At 33.4% G+C, this 27588-nt stretch overlaps 2 protein-coding genes across 4 annotated transcripts in view; one reads left to right on the top strand and one right to left on the bottom strand.

The window, feature by feature from the left end:
- Window positions 1–212: 212 nt before the first annotated feature.
- LOC124537326 (GRIP and coiled-coil domain-containing protein 2-like) lies at window positions 213–16733 on the top strand. The gene is made up of 21 exons (XM_047114143.1): window positions 213–434; window positions 832–1225; window positions 1670–1855; window positions 2003–2217; window positions 3229–3457; window positions 3854–3951; window positions 4464–5853; window positions 5933–6388; window positions 6493–7893; window positions 7969–8316; window positions 8778–9107; window positions 9316–9795; window positions 9889–10269; window positions 10354–10809; window positions 11353–12527; window positions 12964–13218; window positions 13793–13883; window positions 14624–14823; window positions 15701–15814; window positions 16217–16333; window positions 16594–16733. Exons 1-21 carry the CDS (start codon window positions 399–401, stop codon window positions 16639–16641), a joined length of 8400 nt encoding a protein of 2799 aa, XP_046970099.1. The 5' UTR covers window positions 213–398; the 3' UTR covers window positions 16642–16733.
- Window positions 16734–16739: 6 nt separating this feature from the next.
- The window catches only part of LOC124537325 (probable beta-hexosaminidase fdl), a 98851-nt gene continuing 88002 nt past the window's right edge, over window positions 16740–27588 (bottom strand). For all 3 annotated transcript variants that reach the window (XM_047114140.1, XM_047114141.1, XM_047114142.1), the window contains 2 exons: window positions 20970–21167; window positions 16740–20869 (listed from right to left, as the gene is read on the bottom strand). In XM_047114140.1, coding sequence (XP_046970096.1) covers window positions 19141–20869; window positions 20970–21145 — 1905 coding nt within the window. In that variant the 5' untranslated portion in view covers window positions 21146–21167 and the 3' untranslated portion in view covers window positions 16740–19140. The remainder of the gene's footprint in view (window positions 20870–20969; window positions 21168–27588) is intronic.

Genomic DNA, 27588 nt, shown 5'->3' with positions numbered 1-27588 from the left:
TTCAAAAATAACATTTGTGAAGTATGCTTTAAAACATAATTAAATTAACAAATGTTTTATCTTAATTAAAAATACAAATAATTTTTGTAATAATATAACGGATTTTATAGTAATAGCTAGTTTAAATTATTTATTTTTTATTCCCTAAAAAGTTTTCATATGTTATACTCAAGTTTGAAAGATATTTCTACGGTCATTAAAAAAAAAAACATTTCAAACTGCAACGGCAATGTGACAACAACTGTTGGAACAATTATTTTCAAATCATTAGTTCGCTAACCGAATTGTATTATACTATTTATAATTTATGCTTTATATTATTATGACATCATTATCACTAGCATCAATATAATAATTACTGTGTTCTTGTAATAAAGTGGTTTATTTAAAAGTACACAATGTTACGAAAATGGAAAATATTACTTGCAAACTGGGTAAATATTGAAAAAGTATTACTCTTATTTAATTAGATATTGACTTTAAATTTTATAATAAAGTGTATGGTTTGTAAATAGGACTTCGCTCATATGGCTTCTTTGTCTTACATTTTTTTTAAGCGTACGCACGAACGCCAGGTGCGTTATTTGCAATATGTGAGGTCAAATATAGATATTTTGAAAAGCTAGTGGCATGGCGATATTTACTTTCAAAATTAATTAATTTAATTATTTTCATTAAAGATTATATAATTATTGATTACAATAAATATTATAAATAGTGGACAACGATACATTACTTCGATGTATTTTTATAAATTTTAGAATAATAGCATGCAGATACCGATTTCATTAAATCTATAAAATAAAATGCAAATTATGTAATTTATTTCAGATTAACTGCTACTTTGATAACAGAATTCAAAAAGATATTGCAGTAACTGTCGATTCTCTTCTTAATATCATTTCTCATTTACGAGAAAATTTTAGTTTAGACGAGTCAAAATCTTCATTACTGGATGCAATTACAATTGAGGACTTTGTACTTGAAAAATATCCAGCTTTTAGATTTGAAAATGGAAAAGTTGAACCTCATACCGAGGAAGAAATATACTTGGCTGCAACATTGCTTCTATATTTCGTTTGTGTAAATTCTAAAGATGTGAACATGAAGAGTGCTATGTGTAATAAGCTGTGTGCAGCTGATCAGGAAACTATATTGAAATTCAGCAAATGTTTAATGCAATGCCCTGTGATCACAAAATCAGATGTTTTGACAGCTATTACAGGTAAATTATTGTTATTCATATAAAATATAGGTAGCTATATATTTCAGCTTAATATATTATGAAATTATTTGCGAACAACGAGCTGACCTGGTATGTTACTTGTACTTGGATTAGGTGGCTATTATAAATCTTCACAGCATAACATTAGAGTTAATTACAAATTAATTATATAAAACATAATTAAACTGTTATGTGTGTATTTGCATAAATTATTATTAAGTTTAAAAACTGCAGAACTTTAGGCAACAATATTACAATGAGATGAGAGATTGTCATATTCTTTAACTACTCAGACTATTTCTTGTTTATCTACCCTAAAAAAAAAGAGCTAAATATATTTTAATATTTAATAAATATATTAAAATTAAATTATTATTAAAAAATAATATGTTCCACAAATTGTATAAGTTTGAACAGTTTTAAAGTTTTTATGCATATTTTTAGAGGCCTGCGGGCAGGATGTAGCTGCTGCTGAAGTAAACCACAATAAAGTGGCAGAAACTCCTCCAGCCCTTCGTTCTCTACATGGTGAAGTAAGACGGTTACAGGCTGCACTTGACGCTGAGCGTTTTGATCGGACCTACCTTCAAGATGAACTTACTCGGACTAATTTAAAAATGGAAAAACTTTGTGAGTGAATTTTTTTTATCTAATTTTATTTCTCTTTTTTAGTTGTGTACAATATCTTACTCAAAAAGTTAAGTAGAAATTGGTCAGCCGTAGGTCTAAGGTTAATAATTAATCAGAATATAGTATATTGTTACGTTTATTTCACAGTAAAAGACAAAGAGCAATACAAGCAAGATATTAATAACTTAAAGGCTAAGATATCCTCATGCTGTGGACAAGAGAATGAAACAAAAGGCGAAGAGACTTCAAGCAACAATTCAGCCAAGTTACTTAAGCAGTTGGAGCAAACTGAACAGAGGTTGGTGAATGTTCAGGAGCAGTTGGAGGATGTGCAATATGAGAGAGACACGTATAAAAATAAGGTAGGTTTCTGACCATAGACAACATATGTTTTTTCCTTATTTTATTAAGGTTCTGTAGTTGGAATATTAAGTTCATAAGTTAAGTAATATTTATTCTGTAACATAATCTATTTACAAAAGTAATAAATTAAAAGTAAGTAATAGATTCATAATCAAATTTTTTTGGTGGTTCTTCGAGAAAGAATTTATCTGATTTTACAATCTGAACTATATAGACTTGTGTTAATATATATTTGTTTTATGATAAATAGTAATTTATTGAAAAAGAATAAACACAGGATTCAGTTACACAGATATTATTTAAATACATATATATATATATATATATATATATATATATATATATATATATATATATATATATATATATGCCTGCCTCACTGGCCTAGTTGCTTGTTGATAGATATAAGGCCGCAGTACCCGAGGTTCTGAGTTTAAAATCTAGGTTGATGAAAATTTATCAGCTTTTTCAAGCAAAAAATTTTCAGTATCAGCCCAATATCTGGAAGGTAAGTACAGTCCGTTGCCTCGGAAAGCACGTAAAGCTGTTGGTACTGTGAGTGAACTCTTATTAGTCGTGTTGAATTTTCCATCTTATGGTATTACGAGAGTGAAAGAATTAGCTATTCAACTGTGTTGTGACCCAATTGTGGGCTATGAAATGCCCAACTTGTTGTTGTTGAATGGTCTCCTTTGAGATTAGCTGCCTTGACCGTATCTTGATCGGTCAGGACGGTATCATCAATAATATATATTTGAAAGGTTGTATGTCTATTATTCAATTGCGCATAAAAAGCTGGATGTATTTGTAATGGTCTTTCTTATCACATTTTGGACTTTTCCCTCCACACAAACGTCTTAGCCGCGAGTGGAATATAGTAGTTTAATAAAATGAAAGTATAAAGAATATTTTGTTTATTATGTTACATATTTATATACATCAGATAAAAATGCTGCATGTTCCAAGGAGTAAGGGCAGAATTGAGTTTAAGTATTGTCTTTTATTGTCAGTTGGATGAACTGAAGCGCGAACGTGATAAATGGTTTACTATAAGTCAGCAAGAGTCTGATCGCGCTTCGCAACTGGTTGAGGAGTTGGAGACAGAGCGCAGTCAAGTACATTCGTTACGTGAGCTGGTTACGGAATTGAGACAGCACAACCGCCTTAATGGCTTTGATACGAGTCAGCTGGAATGCGATGATATAGATACAAGTGTGCAGTCTCTACCACATAATGCATGTAAGTTACAAATTAACATTTATTTTTAAAAGAGAAAAACATAAGTAGAACTTACTTGATATTTAAAATATGTTTTTTTTAAGTAATAACATTTTATGTTATTACGACGACGACGACCTCTATGGTCGATTGGTGTGGTCACCGGTTTTCATGGGTACGCCACTCTGAGGTCCCGGGTTCGATTCCTGCCCGAGTCGATGTTTACCATTAGTTTTCTATGTTGTCTTGGGTCTGGGTGTTTGTGGTACCGTCGTTACTTCTGATTTCCATAACACAAGTGCTTCGGCTACTTACATTGGGATCAGAGTAATGTATGTGATGTTGTCTCATATTATATTATTATTATTATATTATTATTATGTTAAATGTTTGAATACTTAATATTTTTTCCTGTAGCTATATGCAGTGAGGTGTGTGCAAATGTTATTGAGGTCCAGCTTAGCGAGGAACGCGCAAAAATGGTTCTCCTCAAACAACAGATGGAAACATTGCAGGTGATTTACTAAATACTTAGTATAATATATACATTGAATGTCATCACATCATCATCATCAACAGCCTGTAAATTCCCACTGTTGGGCTAAAGGTCTCCTTTCCCTTTGAGGAGAAGGTTTGGAACATATTCCACCACGCTGTTCCAATGCGGGTTGGTGGAACACACATGTGGCAGAATTTCTATGAAATTTGTCACATGCAGGTTTCCTCACGATGTTATCCTTCACCGCTGAGCATGAGATGAATTATAAAGATAAATTAAGCACATGAATCAGCGGTGCTTGCCTAGGTTTGAACCCGCAATCATCGGTTAAGATGTGCGCGTTCTTACCACTGGGCCATCTCGACTCCATTGAATGTCATAAATAAAATTAAATATTATATAAGAAGGGTATAATAACGATTCAGTTATTTGAATAAAAAGAAAATACTTATTGTCTTCTTGATTGATAATTTAAGTTTCTAAAATGCTTTTATTAGACCTTTACACTTAGATTATTATGGTTTACAGGATCAATTTAATGATTTGACAAAGAAATCTGAAGAAGAATGTAAAAATTTTGCGCAAATTATAAGCGAAAAAGACACTGAAATCTTTAATTTAAAACATCGTATTAATGAAGAAATAGAGGAAAGGAATGCATTAAAATCACATTATGATAACGCATTCACAAAGTTAAATAATGAAGTCAATGAGTTGGAACAAAGGTTAAGAGACACGGGAGAAAACTCAAGGAGAATAATCGATTCAAAAATGAGAGAGATACAAATATTACAGGAAGAGAAAATGTCGCTTCTTCAAAGTTTATCTGATGAAATATCAAAATTCGATAACATCATCAAAGATCTTAAAACAGAAATAGATACAGAAAAGACATCTAAGTTTAAAATGAGGGATGAATATGAAAAACAAATGATGAAGCTAAAGGAAAAGGTGTCAAATAGAAATAATGAATTGGTAGAGTTACAGAATAAGATTTTCGAAAAGGGTGAAATGATTGAGGAGCTGCAAGGTGACCTGAGAAATGAAAAAGAATTATCTAACAAGTATCTCAATGATGTCCAAAATTTGAACACTCAAATACAAGAAATTGAAAACAGTTTGAAGGAAAGGACTGATGAAGCCTCAGATCTAAAGGACCAATTGCAACAATATATTGTGTTCAATGAAACTTTGAATAAGGATATAAATCATATTAGGTCTTGCTTATCAAAATCGAATAGAGAAAGCAAACATTTAGAAGAATGCAATGAAAAACTGAACAATGAATTGAAAAATCGGGAAATTAAAATCGAACAGATAGAAAAAGAAATTGATTACCAAGGGGTTATATTTGACGAAGAAAAGAAAAAATTACAGTACAGTCTAGACGAAATTAATGCAACAGTTGATGCCTTAAAAAGTCAATTGCAAAATGAAATAGAATACAAAATAAGCATTGAAGATGAAAGGCAGAGTTTATCAGACACTGTTAGCAAATTAGAAAAAGAATTAACAGCAATGAAATCTGAGAATGTAAAACTTGATAAGTATTTAATTGAAGAAAAAGAATTGAATGAAAAGCAAAAAGAAGAATGCGAAAAGTTGAATATAGTTATTAAACAATTGAATGAACTGGTATCTGAAAAAGAATCTGCTTTAAATCGATCTAAAGAAATCTTGGCGAAACAAAAAGATGAATTTGATGAAGAGTTTTCCAAAAAAGAAGCAATTATTGATTCCACAAACAGTACTTTATCTACTGCTATAGCAGAAAGAGATAGTTTAAAACATGAATTAGATACGATCATTACTGAAAAAGAATGTTTGTTAAAAGATATTCATGACAAGGAAATCAATCTTGTGACATTACAAACTAGATTTGATGAGTTGTCTAATTTAGCTGATGAAAATAAAAGTGGTAAGTGAATGATTTGTTATATACTCAATGATAAATTGCCTTTATTTTCTCATGTGTTAATTATATTTTAAATTTTCAGTTATAAAAGGACTCGAAGAAGAAATAATAGAAAGAAATCAAGCATATGATGCTCTGCAAAAGAACTTTGACACAGAAACTACTAAACTTGTGACAAAATTAAATGAAATGGAAGTAGCTATAAAAGATTTGAGATCGAAATCGAACAATTGTATAGAGAATAATGAATTACAAATAGAATTACTTAAATTAGACATAGAAAAACTACAGGCATTGTTACAAAGTGAACATGAAAAGACATTGGTCATGGAAAGTGAGAAGGCTGTTTTGGTGAAGCAGCTAGATCAAATAAATGCTTTTAAAAATGAAATCGAAAATGAATATTTGAATAAATGTGCTACATTAAATAATACGAGCGCCCAGTTAACTGAGGACATACTGAAGAAAAATGAGGAGATAGAAAAGCTTAAGAACGAAGTTGATATTTTATATAAAAATGTTGCAGATAAAACGGAAGGTAAAATTTTGAATATCATATTTAATAATAATAATAATATTTTTTTTACATAGTTCTTGTCGTAATTATTCTCGTTAATATTTTTTTTTGTATTTTTGTTTCAGAAATAGACACTCTAACGTGTAAAACTAATCAATTATTAGAAGACATCAACGAAAAAAATACACAAATTGAGGAGTTAAGTTCAAAAGTTCAAACATTAGAATGTTTGATTGACGAATCTAAAGATGAATTCAAAAATTATACGAATCAAAACTTGCAAATAGTTGAGGCTTTACAAAAAGAAAATAATCAATTACATTATACAATAGAGGAAGATAACAGCACTTTTGAAATAATGGTGAAAGAAAAAGATCTGATTATAGAGAACCTTGAAAGGGAAGTACAAAATAAGATAGAAAGTCTAGAACAGTTAATGAAGGAGCATGAGAACGAAAAACTAGTGATAGAGAAGTATAAAACCACTATGCAGGAGCATATTAATACAAAAAACACTCAAATTAAGGAATTGACTGATAAAATACATCAATCAGAAGCTATCTTGCAAGAAAAAGAAATAATGTTAAACACTTTGAATTCAAAAATTAATGTTTTAATAGATGATAAAGATAAATTAACTGTAGAAATAAATTTACTAAGAAACACATGTTCTGAAAGTGCTAACACATGTGATCTGTTAAAGGAAAATCTTATCGCAGAAAAAGCTGTGAGAGATTCTCTTGAAAATGAAAAACAAAGTTTAATTGAACAAAACGAAGAGTTATTAAAAAAAGTAGTAAATGTTGAATCTGAATACAAAAATGTTGTATCAGAGAGAGAAAGTTTATTAAATGAAAAGGCAATTTTGGTGCAACAAATTATGGAGGAAAGATCAGTTCTGAAAATAGCAGATGAGGGGAAAGAAGCTATGTTAGCGGAGAAAAGAAAAATTGACAAACAGTTAGAAGAATTAAGAGAAGAGAATAATATGTTGGCACAAGCAAAAGATTGTCTCACTCAACAGCTCGTGGAAGAAAGACATTCCAAGGAATTGGCAGAACAAGAAAAAAATAATATTAGCGAAATAAAAGCTGATTTGGAAACAAAATTGAATGACGAAACAAAAATTATATTAGACTTAGAAGAAAAGAATCAAATCCTTACAAGAGATATTAATATCTATACCGACAAATATGAAAATGAAAAATGTTTAAGTACAAGATTGAAAGATGATATAAATAACTTAAAAAAAGATATAGAAAAAATGTCTCATGAATATGAAAGTCTGGTCTCTAATTTGAAAGAATCAGAAAGAGAGTTGCTAGATCAGAAAAATACGGTAGAACTTTTAACGAAAAACAAAGCAACACTTGTACAAGAAAAAGAATCATTAGTGAAAATGTGTGATGAGTTAAGAGATGAAATGCAAAAAAGTAATGAAACTCTAACTGCAAAAATAAACAACAAGCAAGAAGAAATAGATGAACTTAAAATTGATTTAAATTCAATGAAATCTGACTACAAAAGTATGTGTTTTTTACTTAAACATATATTTTGATTACTTTAGAGGATAATTTATATATTTAAATATTTTATTTCAGCTCTAGAAGAAAATAATAAGCAAATTAACACTGTTCTAAATTGTGGGTTTATCAAGATATTAGATACTATTAAAAAGGATGGAATATGCTTAGATGTTTTACAAAAGTTAGAAAATTTTGAACAAAAACAAAATATTCAATCTGAAGCGTGTTGTGATGTTCTTCTTAGTATCATTAGTGATTTGACCTCGGAGATAGCAATGAAGAAAGACATTGAAAACATGTTGAAGGATAAAGATACAGTTGTCAAAAATGTATCAGAATTGGTCGAGAAAAAGGAGAAGCACATTTCAGAGTTGCAGGATGAGATTAAGAATCTTCAAAAAGAGATAAGTGAATCTAAAAGAGGTAAGTGAATTTTATTTTATGTTTTCTCAGGTAACTAAATATCTGAGGCACATTCAACATTTTGTTTATATTTATTGTTAAAGTGTTATTTTACAAATAAACTTAGCAGAAGAGGAAGTAAGTTTAAGGATTTTTGCACGGCTAAACCATGTCATGATATTCTGGTATCATTAATTTTGCATATATTATATCCATGGGGATGGATTATCATTATTTGACTGTATATTTGAATTATTAAAATTAACTTCAGAAAATATGTGAAAATAATTTACTAACATACTTGCATGCTCCATAATCTTAGTTCAGTCTTTATTAATATAGATAATTGGTAAATTAGGACTAGTCAAATCAAATAATCCATGTGATATTTATTCGAATATTATTCTGTAATGTGACTATAGGGTTTGTAATTATTAAAATATGTATAAGGATCATTAAAATTAAAAATGACACATTTACAGAGTTCTTTAAACAAAATGACACATATAACACCATGATAGAGTCAAAAGTGAGCGAAATTACGCAGCTACAGTCTGAAAACCAATCGCTTAATATAGAACTAAATGATCTTAAAGTTCAGTTAGATGTCAAAGTTCATTCTCTGAAAGACAAACTCGTTGATAACGAGAATTTAACTGATAAGTTGAAGGAAACATACGAAAATCAGATCGATAATCTGAATATGATGATATCAAAGCTAACCAATTATCTAAAAGAAAAAACGACAGAATTGGAAGTAATGAGGGTCGAAAAGGAAAGATTACAAAATACGATAGAAGACAAAAATAAAGGTAACTTTTTTATAATAATAGCCATCTCAACATTAATTTAACCCTTAGTTACAATTAATTTGATTCATTTTTCAATATAGAATGTACTTAATGTTGTAGCTTATTATATAAACATCATTCCTGTTGTTGATTATAAAAAATGTATTGTGCCCTTTATGTTGTAGAAAATAATCATTCTTATTAATAAGCATATTTTTTTGTATTCTAGCATTGAAATCCTTAGAGGATGATTTAATAATTCAAAAACAAAATCAGGATAAACTGATAACGGAATTTGAATCTGAAAGACTTGTGCTTAAAAATATGATAACAGTTACCGAATCTGTTATGGAAGATCAGAAGAATAGTCTTAATAATATTATATCTGAACATGTTAAATCAATTGAAGCTTTAGAAATGGAACTAACAACAGTGAAAGCAGATTTCGACACTGAAAAAAGTAAATTTGAAAGAGAACTAAGAGAAAATGAACTTAAAGCTAAGACAGCATTTGATGCAGTATTTAAAGATTTAAGTGATGTGCGAAAAGAAAAAGATATCATAGAAAACGATTTTAAATCTCAAATTGAACAACTCAATGATAAAGTTACATCATTAGAGCGAGATGTTCTAGAAAAGACTTGTACAATAGATACAGTGAAAGACGAAAATAAAAATTTGATTGAAAAGTTGGAGAAGCATAAAGAAGGTAAAACATTTTATATTCCTAACAAAACAAATGATGTTTTTGAAGTGATTGAACTTTATGATTTATAATTGCTTAAAATGTTTTGTATTTCAGATATTGTTTTGCTCGAAGAAAAAAGCAATGAATGGAAAATTAAAAAAGACAGCATTGAAGTTGAATTTGAAAGTAAATTGAAACAATTAGACAACGATTTAGAAAAGCAATGTAAACATGCAAATGATTTGGAAGTTTTACTCGAAATCAAATCAAAGGAAAACAATGAAATGGACACGAAAGTGCATGATCTCGAAGAACAAATAAAGAAAATAGTGGAGGAGAAAGAAGTTCTAGAATCAGATAGAAGTAAATATGTAAATGAAATTACTGAATTAAAGGCAGATTTAGAAAAGAATATTATTGAACAAAAAGAAATTTGTGCAGAATTGAAGAACGAAAACATTCAGCTCCTTCAAGAAATAAAAGAGAAAAATTTAGGTACATTAGAATATTATAAATTTATAAGTAATTTTAATAGCTTTGTACAATTTTTTAAAGTATATTTACAATTATTTTTTACAGAAATTTTGAAATTAGAAAAGTGTTTGCATTCACAAATGGCACAGCAAAATGAGGACAATATCAAAGAGAAAATAAATCTCGCAAACAAGTGTTCTATTTTAGAGGAATATCAAGGTAAAGCTGAAACTGAACTTGAAAATCGCCAAAAAGAAATAAATACTCTTCAAGAAGAAATTAAAACATTAACATCTAAAGCCTCAGAGGAAGTGACTCAGAGAGACAGAATCTTAACTGAGATCAAAGAAGAAAAGGATGCTCTGATAAACAATTTGAATGAACAATTGAAACAATTACAAGATTCCGTTGATGATTTGAAAACCCAAGTAAAAATAAGAGAAACGGACATTAAAATTATTACAAGCAAGTTGAATGAAAGAAACCAGCACGAGGGAGTTATTAAAACATTGAGGAAAGAAAATGAAGAACTATGCAAAGCGATTGGACAAATTGAGACTTGTAAGTAGGCTGATATTACATGTTATTAGGATTAACAAATCTCAATAATAGGCTATTTGACAATGTGAAAAATAAATTGTGAATTATTGTAATCAGTGTATATTATGGGTTTAAAAATGGTTTTTTACTAACGAAACTTGAAAATAATCCTTAATTTATTCAAAAATAAATATATAAAAATGCATTTTTTCAAACGTTTGTCAAGTGACACAAAACGCTCCTGATTGGCCGTGCTTATGATGAAGTCACATTCTTGTAAACCTTGCTTTTCTACTATAGGTACCACAGATTAAAATACAGCAAAGTGACGTCACCGACCCCATTGCAGCGCCATATTGTCCAAGTAGCGTTTTCGCGCGTTATTTAAATATGGAATTTTTAATATGATATTTTTCGGCAAATATGTACTAGAAATAAAAAATCAACATTTACTAGGTTCCTTAACCTACACTAAATAATATAAAATGGATTTTAAAAACCAGTCAAATAGCCTATTATTTTTATGCATTTATATAAACTACATTTTTTACTTTTCTCTTTTAGTTGCCGTTGTAAGTCAAGATAAGTCATGTCCCAAATGTTCAGGGCAGGCCGACACAAATCACCGGAACCTTCACCTTCAGGTAGATAACACTTCTTCAGACACACACTCGTCCATAGAAAGCTACAAAACCATATCTGACTTAGAAAAAATCATTCATGACAAAAATCGGACCATTACGACCCTTCAAAGTGATATCACCTACTTAAAATCGTTGATAGCCGAGTCCGAAAACAAACTTCTAGACGTTTCCAAGGACTTGGATATGAGCAAAGAAAATTGCCAGCAACTATCGAATCAGCTTAAAAAAATTGTTCATCAAAAGAACGAAGAAATTGCTGAACTCAAAAAGCAAGTGACAAAAATGAGCGTCACTGAAAACAGAGCTAGTCAAATTATCAAAGTGTCCGCCAAGTACCAAGCTATTATATTAAAAAGAATAGCAGAAATCAAGTCGAACACAGTTCTGAAGGAGTTGACGAACTTCGGCAATTCAAATACTGATAACGACATCAGAAGGAGCTTAAACGCCGGCACCATCACGATGGAAGACTTGGAGAACTTCTTGGAAACTACCGAGAGGCACATACGCCGTTGTTCGGAGAAACAGATCACATTGCAAAAAGAAAGGGATAGGTTGAGCGACGTTAATAGGATTAACGAGTCTGAGATAATAAACATGAGGAAGTTCCTAACGGAATTGTCCGTCAGCATTAAGACGTTTAATTCCGTGAGGGAATTGTACACTCAAAAACTGAGCAGAGTTATATCACTACAGCGGACAGTCAGACGAGAGATTTTGAGTCTCGACGGCCATATAACGGATTCCATGATGTGTAAATTGGAAAGAGGATATGCTGCGGTCATGCAGGATTTATCCGAGTGCGCGTTGAATCTCGAGAGATGGATTGAGCGCTGCATTTCGAGGACTATATCCGCGGAGAAGATTAAGCAGGCGTTTACGAGTGACGTCGACCGAGCGTCCCTGGCGTCCGGAAGCTTCCAGAACGCGAGTTTGGAAGTCCAACTGGACGAGTTACAAAATTCATTCCAGAAGCTTCTAGAAGAAGTAGCCCGAGCGCAGAAGGGAGAGGGTGCTAAAGATCCTCAATCCGTGACCGTGATGGAGGTCCGAGCGGAATACGAGGACAAACTCAACAGGATGAAGGCGAAAATGGTCAGTATCCTCCCCATACTGTTCTTGATACTAGCCTATCAGGTGGTGTGGTGGTTCTACTTGCAAATGGACTATTGGTGAATGACATTTTGATTTTTGAATCGGTGTGGCTTATTCGCTGTGACGACTTGTGAAGTCTTATTTATTTAATAAAGTATGTTTTAATGGATGCTTTTGTTTTATTTATATTGTTTTAATATCGAGTGTTCATTAAAGCATAGTGTAGTTTAGTATTTTTTTAATTTTTGCCTTACAACGAATCGAAAAGGTAACTAGAACTTCTGTATAAGCATGAGCATGATTTATTTTGCATCTTAGCTTTTTGTCTGATTTGCCAGCATGGTTTCAGGGATATACAATAATATTTATAACGCAATACCATAAAAACCCTTACCATTGTGTTGACCAATATTTAATTGTGATCTTCGATTTTCAGAAACAACTTTGTCACGAGCAGATAGCATTGTTTAAGGAGAAACACAGAGAGGAAGTGGAGTCCCTGGAATTAGAACTGCAGAAAGCTCACCACAAGTTGCGTGAGTCGAGCAGGGCGTACGAGGAACACATCAAGAGTCTGACAACAGACCTTTGGAATGTCGGTGAAAAGTTCCTTGTCAAGAAGGACGAAGCTGATTGGTTGAGAAAGAAGCAAAACTATGGGTCACTGATGTCGCTACAACACGTGCACTCGGTATGTGTCAGAAATGTTTTATGTATGACTAGTAGTCGACCCCGACTTCGCTCGCGTTTAAGGGTGTGTGCTAGACAAAAAAGTAGTCTATGTAAAGTGTTCTTGGAATTCAAGTTTGCTTAACACTAAATTTTATCAAATTTAGCTCACAGGTTTGTTCAAAAGAGCGAAAACAGATAGAGTTGCTTTCACATTTAAAATATTACTATTAATAATAGTCCCCGGCAGGGAGGGGGGCACCACCAACCCGCATTGGAACAGCTTGGTGGAATATGTTCTAAATCTTCTCCTCGAAGGAAGAGGAGGCCTTTAGCCCAGCAGTGGAAATTTACAGGCTGTTGTTGTTGTATTGTCCCCGGGTGTTCTTGGAAAAAAGAGACAAGATGATAAAGCAATTAGAATACATGAATATCAATCAATGTGTAAAAATTAAAATGTTGTTGTATATACTAAAAATAAGTACTTTAAATGTATTCGATTTTTTTATATGTGATGAACAACCGGGGAACAGCATGCCTAGTTTTCCTATTATTAAAATATATTATCACTGACGTGGAAACAATACATTTTCCAGTCCGGTCTCGCCTCCCAGCCGGAGGAGCCATCTCGTCCCTCCGACACGCACTCGCTGCGATCCCTGCCCGTTTCTAAAAATAACGCTAAAGGTAAGCTATACAGTTATATTAAAATGAGAAAGTTTTTGAGTCTCTTTTTATTTTACAGGTGAATATAGTACGACACAAATTTGTAAAACCGATTACTGCCGATTTACACAACCAATAGAAATAGCTCCCTATCGCGTCCTTCGACGTTATTCGTTGCTATATATTCTCGCAGCAGTTCAACTCCAGATGGCAAGTGCATTATTCGTCAATCAACACGACGATTTACAATCGTCGTGTCAAATTGACGAGTATATAATAAATAGTAAATCATATGATATATTATGTTTGTGTAAAGATCATATTCAAATAAGAAATAAAGATTGATAATTTGGAATAGCGTACTTAATTCGGATGTGATCGGTTTTACGAATTTTGACGATGCGACATTTTGGGATAGCGTACTTAATTCGGATGTGATCGATTTTACGAAATTGCCGATGCTACATCTAAGTTGTGTCGTACTAAACATTTATATGTCGATAACGATGTGACTTAACGTGTTGTCCTCGAAGTAACGTGTGTGTGTGCGTGAACGTTTCTATGTCGATAACGAAGTAACGTGTGTGTGTGTGCGTGAACGTTTCTATGTCGATAACGAAGTAACGTGTGTGTGTGTGTGTGTGTGTGTGTGTTGTGACGTAACGTGTTGTCCTCGAAGTAACGTGTGTGTGTGTGTGTTGTGACGTAACGTGTTGTCCTCGAAGTAACGTGTGTGTGTGTGCGTATGCGTGTGTTCGCAGCGGAGGCGCGCGCGCTGCAGATGTCGGACGAGGAGGGCGAGGTGTTCGACAACCGCTGCCTGCGCGAGCTGCGCACGCCGCGCGAGCCGCGCCGCCTGTCGGAGCTGCGCTGGCGGAACTCGCTGTGCCCGCCGCACCTCAAGAGCTCCTACCCCGCCGAGACGCAGTTCGCGCCCGCGCTGCACGAGGACGACATCAAGGTGACTATCACCACGCTATATTCTTAGCTCTTTTCTACTTTGCCGGAATCACGCACGAGGACGACATCAAGGTGACTATCACCACGCTATATTCTTAATTGTTTTCTACAGTGCCGGAATAACGTGCTCCCACAGACTAGCTATGTATTTTTATGTAAATTGAATAGGAGGTAGACGGTCAAATATACCTCGTCAACAGTGAGTGGCCGTCTTTATCATTAGACATTGTAATAAATTTGTGATAAATTTTGGCCCAGTGGTTAGAACGCGTGCATCTTAACCGATGATTGCGGGTTCAAACCCAGGTAAGCACCGCTGATTCATGTGCTTAATTAGTCTTTATAATTCATCTCGTGCTCAGCGGTGAAGGAAAACATCGTGGGGAAACTTGTATGTGACAAATTTCATAGAAATTCTGCCCAGGTGTATTCCACCAACCCGCATTGGAACAGCGTTGTGAAATATATTCCAAAACCTCCTCAAAGGGAGAGGAGGCCTTTTAGCCCAGCAGTGGGAATTTACAGGCTGTTGTTGTTGTTGATTGTAATAAATTTAATTCACGTCATGATGATGCACCGGCAAAGTACAGCAACCGTGAGATTATCTAAGATATGATATGTTCGTGTAATTAAACTAGTTATAATTAAAAGACTTGCCACCTTATATTATAAATGTACCGTCAATAATAATATAAGGTGGCAAGTCTTATCTGAGGTTTATCTGTACCTAAACAGTCACACGGGCGTAATTCCCGTTGCCATAGCAGTCCTCGACATAACTATTATTTTTTGACAGAATTTAGTACTTCATTGCACAATAAATTGAATCCGAAGATCCAATTATTTTCATTATTCTTATAAGATTATTTAATTTTTAGTGTACGGGAAATATGTCGCTGGGAGGAAAACAAAGGAAGGAAGTAGGCATTACAGTGTACAAGAAACCCGGACCACCGACGCCCAGCAAACAAGCGGGCAGACTCTCGGCCACTGTGAGTGAAAATCATACACGTTTTATATATTATATGACATATAAGTTTGACACTAATGTAGGTTTTTTAGTGATTTCAATTCTTTATATAACTGCCGTGAGACAATTTTTATATTTAAGCGCTTATAAGATGTTTTGTAAATGAAAAGTAATATTAAACGCATATTGGGAATGTAAAAATCAGGCAAGGCAATTTAAAATAAAAATATAATAAGCCTTATTTATTTGTTTTCAAAAACCTAAATATAAATTTCTGTCATTTTTGTTAATCATTGACCAAGTATTATACTTGATTCTATTTTTCGCTTGACTTTAAATCGAACTAATTTCTGAAATTACTAGAGATATTAATTAGTTAGTGATCTCAATTTAACTTACTCTAACTTTATTTTTTGTCCTTCAGGACTCTGAACTACGTCAGTCGCTTCGGGTGGAAGTAGACCCTTCAGCTTCCCGCAAGACGAGTACGCCATCACGAATTCGATCACTATTTCGTTCCTCTAAAAATGATACAACAGAAGTGAGTGCTTATACATATAATATTATGATAAATATTTCTGTCTATAAGTTGAATAATAATAAATTTCTTATTCCAAACCAAATCCAAGATTCTTTACGCAACTAGTAACAGTTACATTCCAAGATAAGTGTCTAAAAGTGGTTTGACATTTTGATTTTAGCTTAAAAAAAAATATATGTAAAGTATCACAAATGAACGCAGACTTGAATAGTAAAATGAATTTGTTTTGGATTCATTAATAAAATGACTTTTTTTTTCAGGGTACACCTCGCAGCCGAAGATTAAGTAACATTTTTAGAAAAAAATGAATGCAATTCATCCTGTTTTGTTTTATGATATTTTCGATTAATACATTTTATTAATTTATTACATTGATGAAATCGTTTTATTTAAATAAAATGCCAAGTTGATTTCAGCTTATTTATTTCATAGAAGTACACCACAAAATCACTATAGCACCAAACATTACTTACAAAATGTACAAAATTGTGCCAGTTTATATATTAACATGATACAATATGAATAAATATTATAAAGCCATTTACAAAAACAAAAAACAAAAGGATTTCATCCGAACATACATACACTAAATGTGATTAAAGTTAAACTGAGTATTAAAGAGTTAAAGAAGTCTATTAAAAATATAACACTGGTTCCTACATATAGTCGGAATATGGAAAAAAATTTTTGACGATGAATTTTTTTATGTACTTTTAAAGGAAATATCTTTAACACTGATCGTTCAATCACAAGTTTTTTTTAGTTTTCTCTGTCTACGCTAATTGAGCGCAAATTCTGTCAATATCACGTTTAACAGAGGATGACATAACAATTACTTTGACTTGACAGTTATTAAACAAAATTATTGTTAAAACTCTACATTTATTATTCAGATAAAAAAAAAGATTGGATAAATAAGAGGCCCTAAAAATATAGCACTTTCGAGTTGACATGTAATTATGGTAAAATTAACATTATAATCTCAATTTAGATAGCATACGTTATTAGAAATGCGTTTATAGAATTGAGTTAAATCGTAATTGACGAATCTAAAGTTCGAGAAATATAAAATCTAACACAAGCTACTGATTTAAATTTAATTGCAGTTTAACAATCTTTCAATTATCAATATTACTCCAATAAATGAGACGCTACAATTTATATGATTTATGTTATCAGAGGACTTATCATTATCAAAACCGTTACTGAACGAAATATTTCAAATACTTTTGTGACTATTTTCGAATATTTAACAAAAAAAAATCGATGTCTCGTATACTCTTATAATGTTTTACAACAAAGCAATGCCTACCTAACAGTAAAAATTCTATTTTCTTTCAGTAACGATTTGTCTTTAGTTGCGAGTAGTTTTGAGCATTAAAATATAGATAAAATACTACAAAATCCAACTTGACACAGATAATTAAATTGGAATCTAAGTTTTTTTTTACATTTTGCACAAGTTGTAATAACTATTCTTTAACGTAAAACATTTTATTCCAAACAAGACTAATACATATAGTATATTATTTAAAGCGTTAAAATGTGATGAAATACTTAAATTTGTGTCCGTTAATTGTTATTCAACTGGTGTTGGCTACTGGCCGTAAACATTTAATATTTTTAATTTAACAGCTTCCAAAGTACAAGTAAAGAAACTAGAATGCCCTAACGAAATTTAAAAAGTATTTTGTCATGTTGCTAATGCTTAAAAATATAATTTTAATTACATTTAAAAGAACTATGAATTGCTAAATTATTAATTTATATAACAAGTCTAATTACCATCTCTCATTTAGTCATTTGCAAATATTTTACTAACAAATGCCATAAATTTTTGTACTAAAACAGTATTGGTTATAGAAGTGTGGTATCAACTATATTATAATTGGAAGTTATATATCAAATATTTAATAATTATTGGTTATTATGTGATCTTTATTATATATACTTAAATCTAGTAAAACCAATATATATTTAATTAAACATATATTTCAACTCTGATTTATTAAATAGTCAACAATAAGTTGAAAAACATATCAGATTTAAAAACGGCGTTTGTAGTATATCTAGAAAATGTTGTTTGTGGTTACTTTGATTGCAAAACAATCTTCACTTTTGGTACCTACTTTACTGCTGTGATATTAAATTGTAAAGATATATGTAGTAATGTAAAATTAGTGGGTTCTATCAAATATTATCCCGTGGTACATATTACATTTAAGAGTAACAGTTTCATAATATTGTATTTTTGTTTAATTAAGATATGCATGTAATATGTTAGTTTACCTTAATTATATAAACGAAATGTTTAACAAATTATTCCTATATGCTATTTGTGTTCATTTATTATATGTTGTGTGTTTTATGACACGTTTCTTAACTCCTATTCGGAGGCGATTGCGATTGCAATTAAATTGTGACTAAATTGGCAGTCAATACATCCTATCTACATTAAATAATAACTATGTTATATAATTTAAACGTATTTCATATTAGTATTATAACAAGTACATTTCACTTATTCTACAAATATTTATATGAGTTATTAAGTTTCTGCTAAGTATAATAAAGCGCTGTACAATTTATTAAGCTAAATGTAGATTAAACTAATAAGATTTCATGATTATTATGTACAACAAACTTCATCGATCTAACACTATACATAGGAGAATAATTTCATCATCACTACCAAACAGTTTGAAGCTATATAAATATCTCAATAGGGAGTTCTGCTGAGGCAGCTAACGTCGCATAAAATCGGTGCTCGTTAACCGAATTTATGAGAGTACGTCTATGGCCGACTGCTAAAGGCAGGCGTGAGGGTTGTGAGAACACCAGCGAGGCCACAGAGGAGCTGCATGGATCCCTTTGGCTAATAAGCGTGATCGTTGCGTGTCCAGTCTAAGATAAACATCTGCCGTGGCGCCTTCAACACGATCGGACCATAATCGCTCCGCCAGTGCCGCAGTTCTCGGCCAAACTCTGGCGTCTAAGCCTCCAGAACCCAGCTGTTCCGTCCATTGACATGCCGCTCCACCTTCAACCCTCCAAGGTTCAACTCCTGTGGTAACCGACGGTATTTCTTCTATCCATGGCCTGTGTTCGTAGATTTGTTGCCACGAACGATATGGTCCACAGTGCCCGTCAGAGCTATCTCGCCAAGAACCAAATCCACAGTCCAAGTACCAAGCATCAACATGTGATAACACTGAACGATACCCTGCGTCAAGTACGGCTCGAGATTCTGGCCATCGTGAAGAGCCCCACACTTGGACTCCATATCGTTTTTTGTCAAGGCGTTCGAGGTATGGCGTGTGAGTTAAACGTGAAGACCAGAGGAAAGTTAAATCAGGTGCTTTTCCTCCATTAGCTTTTTCTAGAGCAAGCATTGCACGTCGTGTAAATTCGAACCATAACTCCATTGGATCTGTATCATTAAAATGTTGTGCCCAACAACGTTCTGAAACTTCGTCTCCTCCTAAGTGGAAAATATCGTCAACGCCGGTAAGTTGGATAATTTCTGCGTATATGCGCTCTAGTAGTGAGTATACATGGGGATTTCGCGGGTTCAATTGTCCACAAGGAGGTTCACCGCAATAAGTACTCCAAGGTTCCAGTTCAACACAATGAGCTAAGTGACCTAACCCTGCACCCGGTCCCCAAGTCCAAGCTCGCCCCACGTGTGCTGGCGCGTCTACTTCTATTAGAACACGTATACCACGTAATCTGGCTTTCCTGACGATAGCTCGTACATCGTCAGTCGTATACACGGCTCCAGGGCCATACGCTCCATGTTGCGCTAATTGTGGAGCGCTCTGCAATCTTAAAGGAAATGATTGAGAATCACTAACATGCCAATGAAAGGTGTTCATCTTACTAGCGCCCATCGCATCAATTGTACGCAGTATATCACTAACAGGAAAATAGTTTCTTGCTGTATCGAGAAGAAGTCCACGATATCGAAATTTAGGGGCGTCGTCAATAGTGGCTGCTTCCAGAATTAAGAGTGAGCCCGCATAAGGATCTAACCAAATCAACTGTGATAAAGTTTCGAAGCCATGTCGGGCACCGCAGAAAGAGTGTGCAGTTATATCGACGACCAAAGATTTGCCAGCTGGTCGAAGTGCTAGCTTGTAACTTTCGTCTGTGTCCTGTCTCATCCGTGGATCAGCGGTTCCGTTAACGGTTACACGAACGAGAACGTCACGTGTCGCCGAGTCAGTTCGTCTGTTCTCTATGGCGGCGGATTTTTCCAGTGTTTTTAGGTCATCGCGCATCAAGATAAAGGCGTCATTGAGGTGCTCGGTTACATCCCGAGAGGGAGAGGCCAGTACTTGGAGAGACAATCCACTGGAACGAACGCGGATGGCAGCAGTCGCCAGGCTCACTGGACCAGTGGGCTGGGGCCATAGTTGTGTGGAAGCGCATAGCATATTGCAAGTTGGAAGAGATTGAAGTACATTTGTTTCTGAGGCCAAAAGCCTTTCGCAGCGATCGTTCCGACAGATCCATGACCATTGAGGCTCCACACCTCTGCAACATAAATTGTTATTAAAAAGGGAAGAAATTTATATCCTTATTTAAGAAGTTCATCTAAGTCAATTAAACAACATGCAAATGTAAAAATACTTACGCGAACATAGAGTGCAAAGGTCGATGCGCAGAGTCATCAGTTTGTTGTCGCCAGTAAAGGACAGCTGCAGCGGTACACGCCGCAGCAGCCAGCAGCAAAAGCGCTCGCCGCAGCCGACCCACGCGCGAGAAGTTTGCAGAAGCACTCCGCCATAGCGCTTCGCCCCAAGATTTCATCTCGCTACTGATGGTTCCTCACCTGAAATATTGAAACACATATGGCACTTATTTTATCGTTCACATAATAATCGTCACAATTTTTATATTAAAGTTAATTGAAATTAATCTTAGTAGGAACTAACGCTTAATATCGAATTTATCTGTAAGCGTTAATTATTTAATTATAAAAATTTTATTATATTTTTACTTAAATCGTCTTGTGCACGATAATAGGCGATATCATACTAATACAGTAATACTATAAATTAATGAGTATCGTAATTATATGAAGTTGTATTCCAAAATACTAAGACACATAAATACGGAAAAAGCATCAGACGAGAGAATAAGGTGTTGGGCTATTAATAACTCAAACACAATTAGATGTCGATAATTCCAAAACGAAAAGTCTGATTTAGAAATCCTTAAATATTTCTCGGAATAGTAAACGTATTCCAAGAAGGTTCGTGAAAGACGTCTAAAATTGGCATTGGTGATAAAAGATATCGGCGTGTCTATTTCTGCAGACAGACGAGCTAAAAGGCGCCCTAGATGTCGAGGCTTTTAGGTCACTCGGCTGTGTATTGCACCTTTTGATTTATAAAACTGATGTTTACCGTAACTATTTTTAAACTGTGGTATAAACTATTCAAGTTTAGAACGTGAAGGCCAATTCGATTTTTCGTACATATTGTTAGTTTTGGATATATTTTTGGAAGTAGTGTAGTAAGTACGTACACATGTATGTATGGGATATTTTTGTATTTTCCGTTATTATAGAAACTGTGATATACTTTATTAAGATATCTTCAATTTCATAATAAAAGAAAATAGTTTTTGTAGGTCCAAATTAATCCCGAAAGTCTGTCTCTTAAGTCTGTGCTGACGTGAGGCAATTTAATATAATTACTTTCTTTTCAGGGACGACTCATTATTTTCATTTATTCATTCATAACGACGACTCAATTCATAATATTGAGCAACGAGATATGCTCGTTTGTTAAACTTTTAAATTGTATGAAGAGATTTTTTTTCTTATTTTTTTCTACAAGTACAAAAGTAATAGGTAGAAATAAAAAAGGGGTTGCTAAACCTAGAAATGTCTACGATTGGTACAATTTTATCCGATTCATACAGGTTGCGATGTTTTCCTTAACCGTTGAAAATGAGCTTCAACTCAGCTCATTTTCAACGGTTTAAATGCATTTATAATTTATCATAAATGCATTTAAACCCAGTAATGCTTGACCGGGATCTTCATCTTCAAGAGATAATAATTGGCTACTAAATGGCCCACCAATTTATTAGTAGCTCACACAATGAATACTAAACTCACCTTAATGTGTATATTAAAAAAATATGTATTTTTTTATAGGTATATATATTATTAATATATTTTTAGATGTCACGCGGTCCACAGCTTGGTCTGATCCCGAGCTTAGTAGTAAAATCTGAAGGTCAACGCTTACAAAAATTTATAGCTGACATAATATGTAGGTAGGTACCTATAATAAAATTTCTCATTTTATTTATTTGCGGTTGAATTTTTTCTTAAGAAAAGTAAAATTTTTATCAGTCTTGAAGGGCACATTTTCTTATCATGTTATTAAATAAAATCAATGTATCTGCGTTCTTAATCTATTCATTCACTAATGATGGCAATGTGACGTGGTGTGTTCTACGTGCAAAAGTTAATGTATGAACCAAAAAAAAAAAACTGTACGTTCATCTCACGACGTAAATGTTTTATGTAGACCCTAATGTCTTAGGAACCCTTGCGATGCTGGAACGGGTAGTCAGTATTCAATAATTTTCAAGATAACAATGGTCTTTCCTTTTTGTAAGTTACTAGGAGTGCATAAAATATGCAGAACGCGTCACCGAAGTTTCGCAACTATGAAGTGCACTACCCCAAATGCAATATTGAGGACATTTATCCGGGTCAAGCAACACAACATTTTCATCTACTTTAATCCTGTTACTTATGTGAAATTGGACTCTCATTCTTTTCACTTGACTTATTAAATATTAAAAGTATGCTTTATAAAAATAAACCATAATGTCTTATTTAGAAAATATAATTTTAATTCTAGTAAGATCCAATACGTCTAAAAAATGATTGTTTGGATTTTGTTTTTAATAGGTAGGCAGTCTGGCTGTTGGTCATCACTACCCAAAGATGTTGGCCTCGTAAAAATTAAACATTGTTAATGTTATACCAAGATTGAGATGTAACTTTGTACAACTGTTATTGGCAAATTGGTCCATTAACTTAATTAATATCAAATGGATACTTCTTTCTAGACATCGATCGCACCTTATAAAATATTTAAACCTAATATAACCTTGGGAACTAAGAGATTATATTTGTTATGCCCTGTCACACTGGGTTTCTCATCCTTTCAATTGGAGTACAAGAATATGTGTAAGATGGTACCTTCTCAAACGACTGGCAACGTACTACTAAGTTCTTTTTTTATATTATAGGTTGGCGGACGAGCATATGGGCCACCTGATGGAAAGTGGTCACCATCACCCATAGACAATGACACTGTAAGATATATTACCTTACATCGTCAATGTGCCACCAACCTTGGGAACTAAGATGTTATGTCCCTTGTGCCTGGATTTACACTGGCTCACTCACCCTTCAAACCGGAACACAACAATACTGAGTACTGTTATTTGGCGGAAGAATAACTGATGAGTGGGTGGTACCTACCCAGACGGGCTTGCACAAAGCCCTACCACCAAGTAAATTCGCATGGATGTGCCATTTATGTATGCATCCGATTGTTGGCATGTGGGATTCTGGTGAAGGAGAATTCAGCGCAACGTCGCGTCGGTAACGTGAATTATATCGGTAAGTTTTTTACACCAAACCATAAATAGATTTATAAGCAACGCTATTCCAAATATCTGCATTAAAGAAAAACAAATGAGCCTTTGGCGGCGAGAGACGTCGAGACGTTTATATTGTGGTTTATTAATTTAATTATTATCAAACTAACGGGTCGTCCCGACTTCACACGGGTGGTCATAAGTTTTTTTTAAATTATTTATATGTTTTTTTTTTCGACATGTTTAACAATTTTCGTTCTTTTTCAACATATTTACACAAAAACCGTTATAAATTATATACCTATCCTTCGTTATTAATTCCTCTGCCTATTAGTGAAAACCGTACAAAAAATCTTTCATTATTTTTGGAATCAATCGCGAATATACGGACCGACGCGGCCGGGGTACTTTGTTTTATAATATGTAGTGATAGAACATTCTAGAAATCAAGGGTACCGTATAAAATATTTAAATACTAGAGTAGCATGAAACTCAAGGAAGTGACCGATGGCGTGGCCAGTGTGACGTGTGAGCGCGTCATATGCCACAGTCTCTGGAGAATCGCCACATGTTACGAGAATTACGCGCAAAACGACACTACATTAACTGCAACGTGAAATAATAAATCAACGGTGTTAGTAACATTAATTTTAGAATTATTAAACTGAATCTTCATAAAATATTTCTGTATTTCTTGTGGAGCCTTTTGCACTGATCTCAGACGATTTTTTTTAAACCTGAAATAGTGACGCGTTACTCTGCTCTTTTACTCATTATATCTCTCCTTCACGTGTCAATAGAAAATAATTTTAGAATAATGATTTCGCAACTGATTTCACGTTGATTTAAATTTATCTTTATCAATTTAATATCCCTTTATCATTTCGTAATAAAATACAAGAAAGCCTATGGATAATATTTATGGATATTTTTAGTACAGTATAGCGATTAGGGAATAACCACCGGAGCGCAATAAATTTCTTAGACATGGTCGAACGACCGTAGGCCAAGTTCTAAATAATTCATTGCCATCGATCAGGCGTCTTCAATTATACTGGCAGGTGATACTATTCTTTAATCGAATTGAACGAATAGCTTTTCATTGTAGTATTTTGTTTCCCATACAAGTTCAAACTTATAAAATATATTTTTTGATGTTGGTAAGTGAACAGATGAGTCAACAACAACAACAGTCTGTAAATTCCCACTACAGGGCTAAAGACCTCCTCTCCCTTTGAGGAGAAGGTTTTTGGAACATATTCCACTACGCTGTTCCAATGCGGGATGGTGGAATACACATGTGGCAGAATTTCTATGAAATTTGTCACATGCAGGTTTCCTCGCGATGTTTTCCTTCACCGCTGAGTACGAGATGAATTATAAAGACAAATTAAGCACATGAATCAGCGGTGCTTGCCTGGATTTGAACCCGCAATCATCGGTTAAGGTGCACGCGTTCTAACCACTGGGCCATCTCGAACAGATGAGTCATCTCATGATATTTGGTCACAACCACCTATGGACATTGGAGCTGTCAGTCTCACATCGCCAATGCGTCACCAACCTTTGGAACGAAGAAATATAATATATACATTCCCTCACACACCCTTCAAGCCGGAATACAACGACATTAAGTATAGCAGTTTGGCGGTATTATATATGATGAGTGTGAGAACCTACCCAGACGGGCTTACAAAACCTTATAAACAAGCAGAAGAAATAAAATATAAAAAGTAAATATTATATTAATATGATAAGATGATATATTGCCCTCTTTTAAGCTATTGCCTCCTCTCCCTTTGGGGAGAAGGTTTGGAGCTTATCCGCTATTCTCCAATGCAGGTTGGTGGATACACATGAGGCAGAATTTCGTTGAAATCACACATTCACATGCAGGTTTCCTCATGATATTTTACTTCAACGCCGCGTATGAGATAAAATAAATTATAAACATAAACATGAAAATTCAGAGGAGCTTGTCTGGGTTTAAATCCGCAAACATTGGCTAAGATGGACGTTCAAATCACTGGATCATCTCGATTCATACGCGAATGATATAAGATATATGTAACTAATGAATTCAAACGTCCATTCATTTTTTTTAATAATCGAATCGAAGGCCAACTCTATTCAAACTATTGGTATTATGTACGGCATGCAGTCTCCACTAGATGAATGGACAACACACAATACTACATGCGGATTGAAATTTCTGTATCGACGCTGTATTGTTGCAAACATTCCACACTCATATAAAGCTGCGATCAATGCATCTTTCTTATTCTTGCATTTGTTTTTTTTAAACCGTAGATTAAAAGACGTTTCTCCAGATCGGTATCGCTATTCGACAATAGTCAAAGAATATGTTTTCGAACAACATGTACAGCCTGTAAATTTCCCACTACGGGGCTAAGGCCTCGTCTCCCTTTAAGGAGAAGGTAAGGAGCATATTCCACCACGCTTCGCCGGGTTAGCGGATTACATGTGGCACAACTTCGTTGAATTTGGACATGCAGGGTTCCTCGCGAAGTTTCTCTTAACCGAGCACGAGATTAATGACTAACACAAATTAAGCACATAAAAATTCAAATTAAGCACATAAAAATTCAGTGGTGCTTACGTGGGTTTTAACCCGCAATATCATCGATTACGATGTACGTGTTAACCACTGGGCAATGTCTTATGTATAAATATTTGATCAAAAGTATCTTATATTAGTTCTAATATTAGAAACATTAAAGAAGTAACGATTATTTCCACGACACCTATACCTAAATAATTTGTCAGAGTGACCTTCCGTCCCGATGACCTACTTAAAGAAGATACCGCGCATGTGGAAAATCATTAAGACTGTAACTTCACTAAACGAATTGATTAAGATTAAATTTATTAAAAGGTTTTTATTTTTATTTTATCTGTAATTTATTTTCTTTATACGAATTCAACTGAAAATAAAAGGAGGTTTTTAATCAAATCAAATCTACAACAATATTTCATACATTCAATTATATTCCGTCTAATAAGGTAATAAGTGGCCATTGTTACTTTTTAGGTCCAATTCGAACGTGAAAGTCGTTGAAAGACCCAATTCGAGACAAGAAAATGTCAGAATATGATGTCACTCGTCAAATAAATGAGTTCGGAGCCCTCACAATGGCGGGAAAAAAACTGGCCATCTTGAGAAATAGTATGACATTACGTTGGAAGGAAACTTAAAATAATTGCAAGATATCTCGTGTGAATTACGGTTTAGTAAAAAAAAAGTCCTTTATAAAGTTAATAAAGACATATTTCAACAATATTGTTTATAATTCGTACGCCTAACAAAATACGAATATAAACAATTACTGTCCTGTCAATTTTTGAATTTTTCATTAAAAACTCTTTAGTTGCCTACAGCCTATGCCTACTATGTCTACTACATTATAGATAATTAATTAAATATATGTGTATAACAACCCATCCTACCATGAAAATTACTACAGTTAAAAAATGTTTATCATTCTTATATTTAAAAAGAAAGAGTTTTGACTGTATTTTAAAATTTTAATTTAATTAAAGTATACCAAATTATATAGTCAAATATGTTATAAATATATCAATAACTTAGTATCGTTATT

The sequence above is a fragment of the Vanessa cardui genome, chromosome 18, assembly GCF_905220365.1.
Source record: "Vanessa cardui chromosome 18, ilVanCard2.1, whole genome shotgun sequence".
NCBI lineage: Eukaryota > Metazoa > Arthropoda > Insecta > Lepidoptera > Nymphalidae > Vanessa > Vanessa cardui.
Note: the sequence above shows the minus strand (reverse complement) of the source record. Positions and strands in the feature narration are given on the sequence as shown.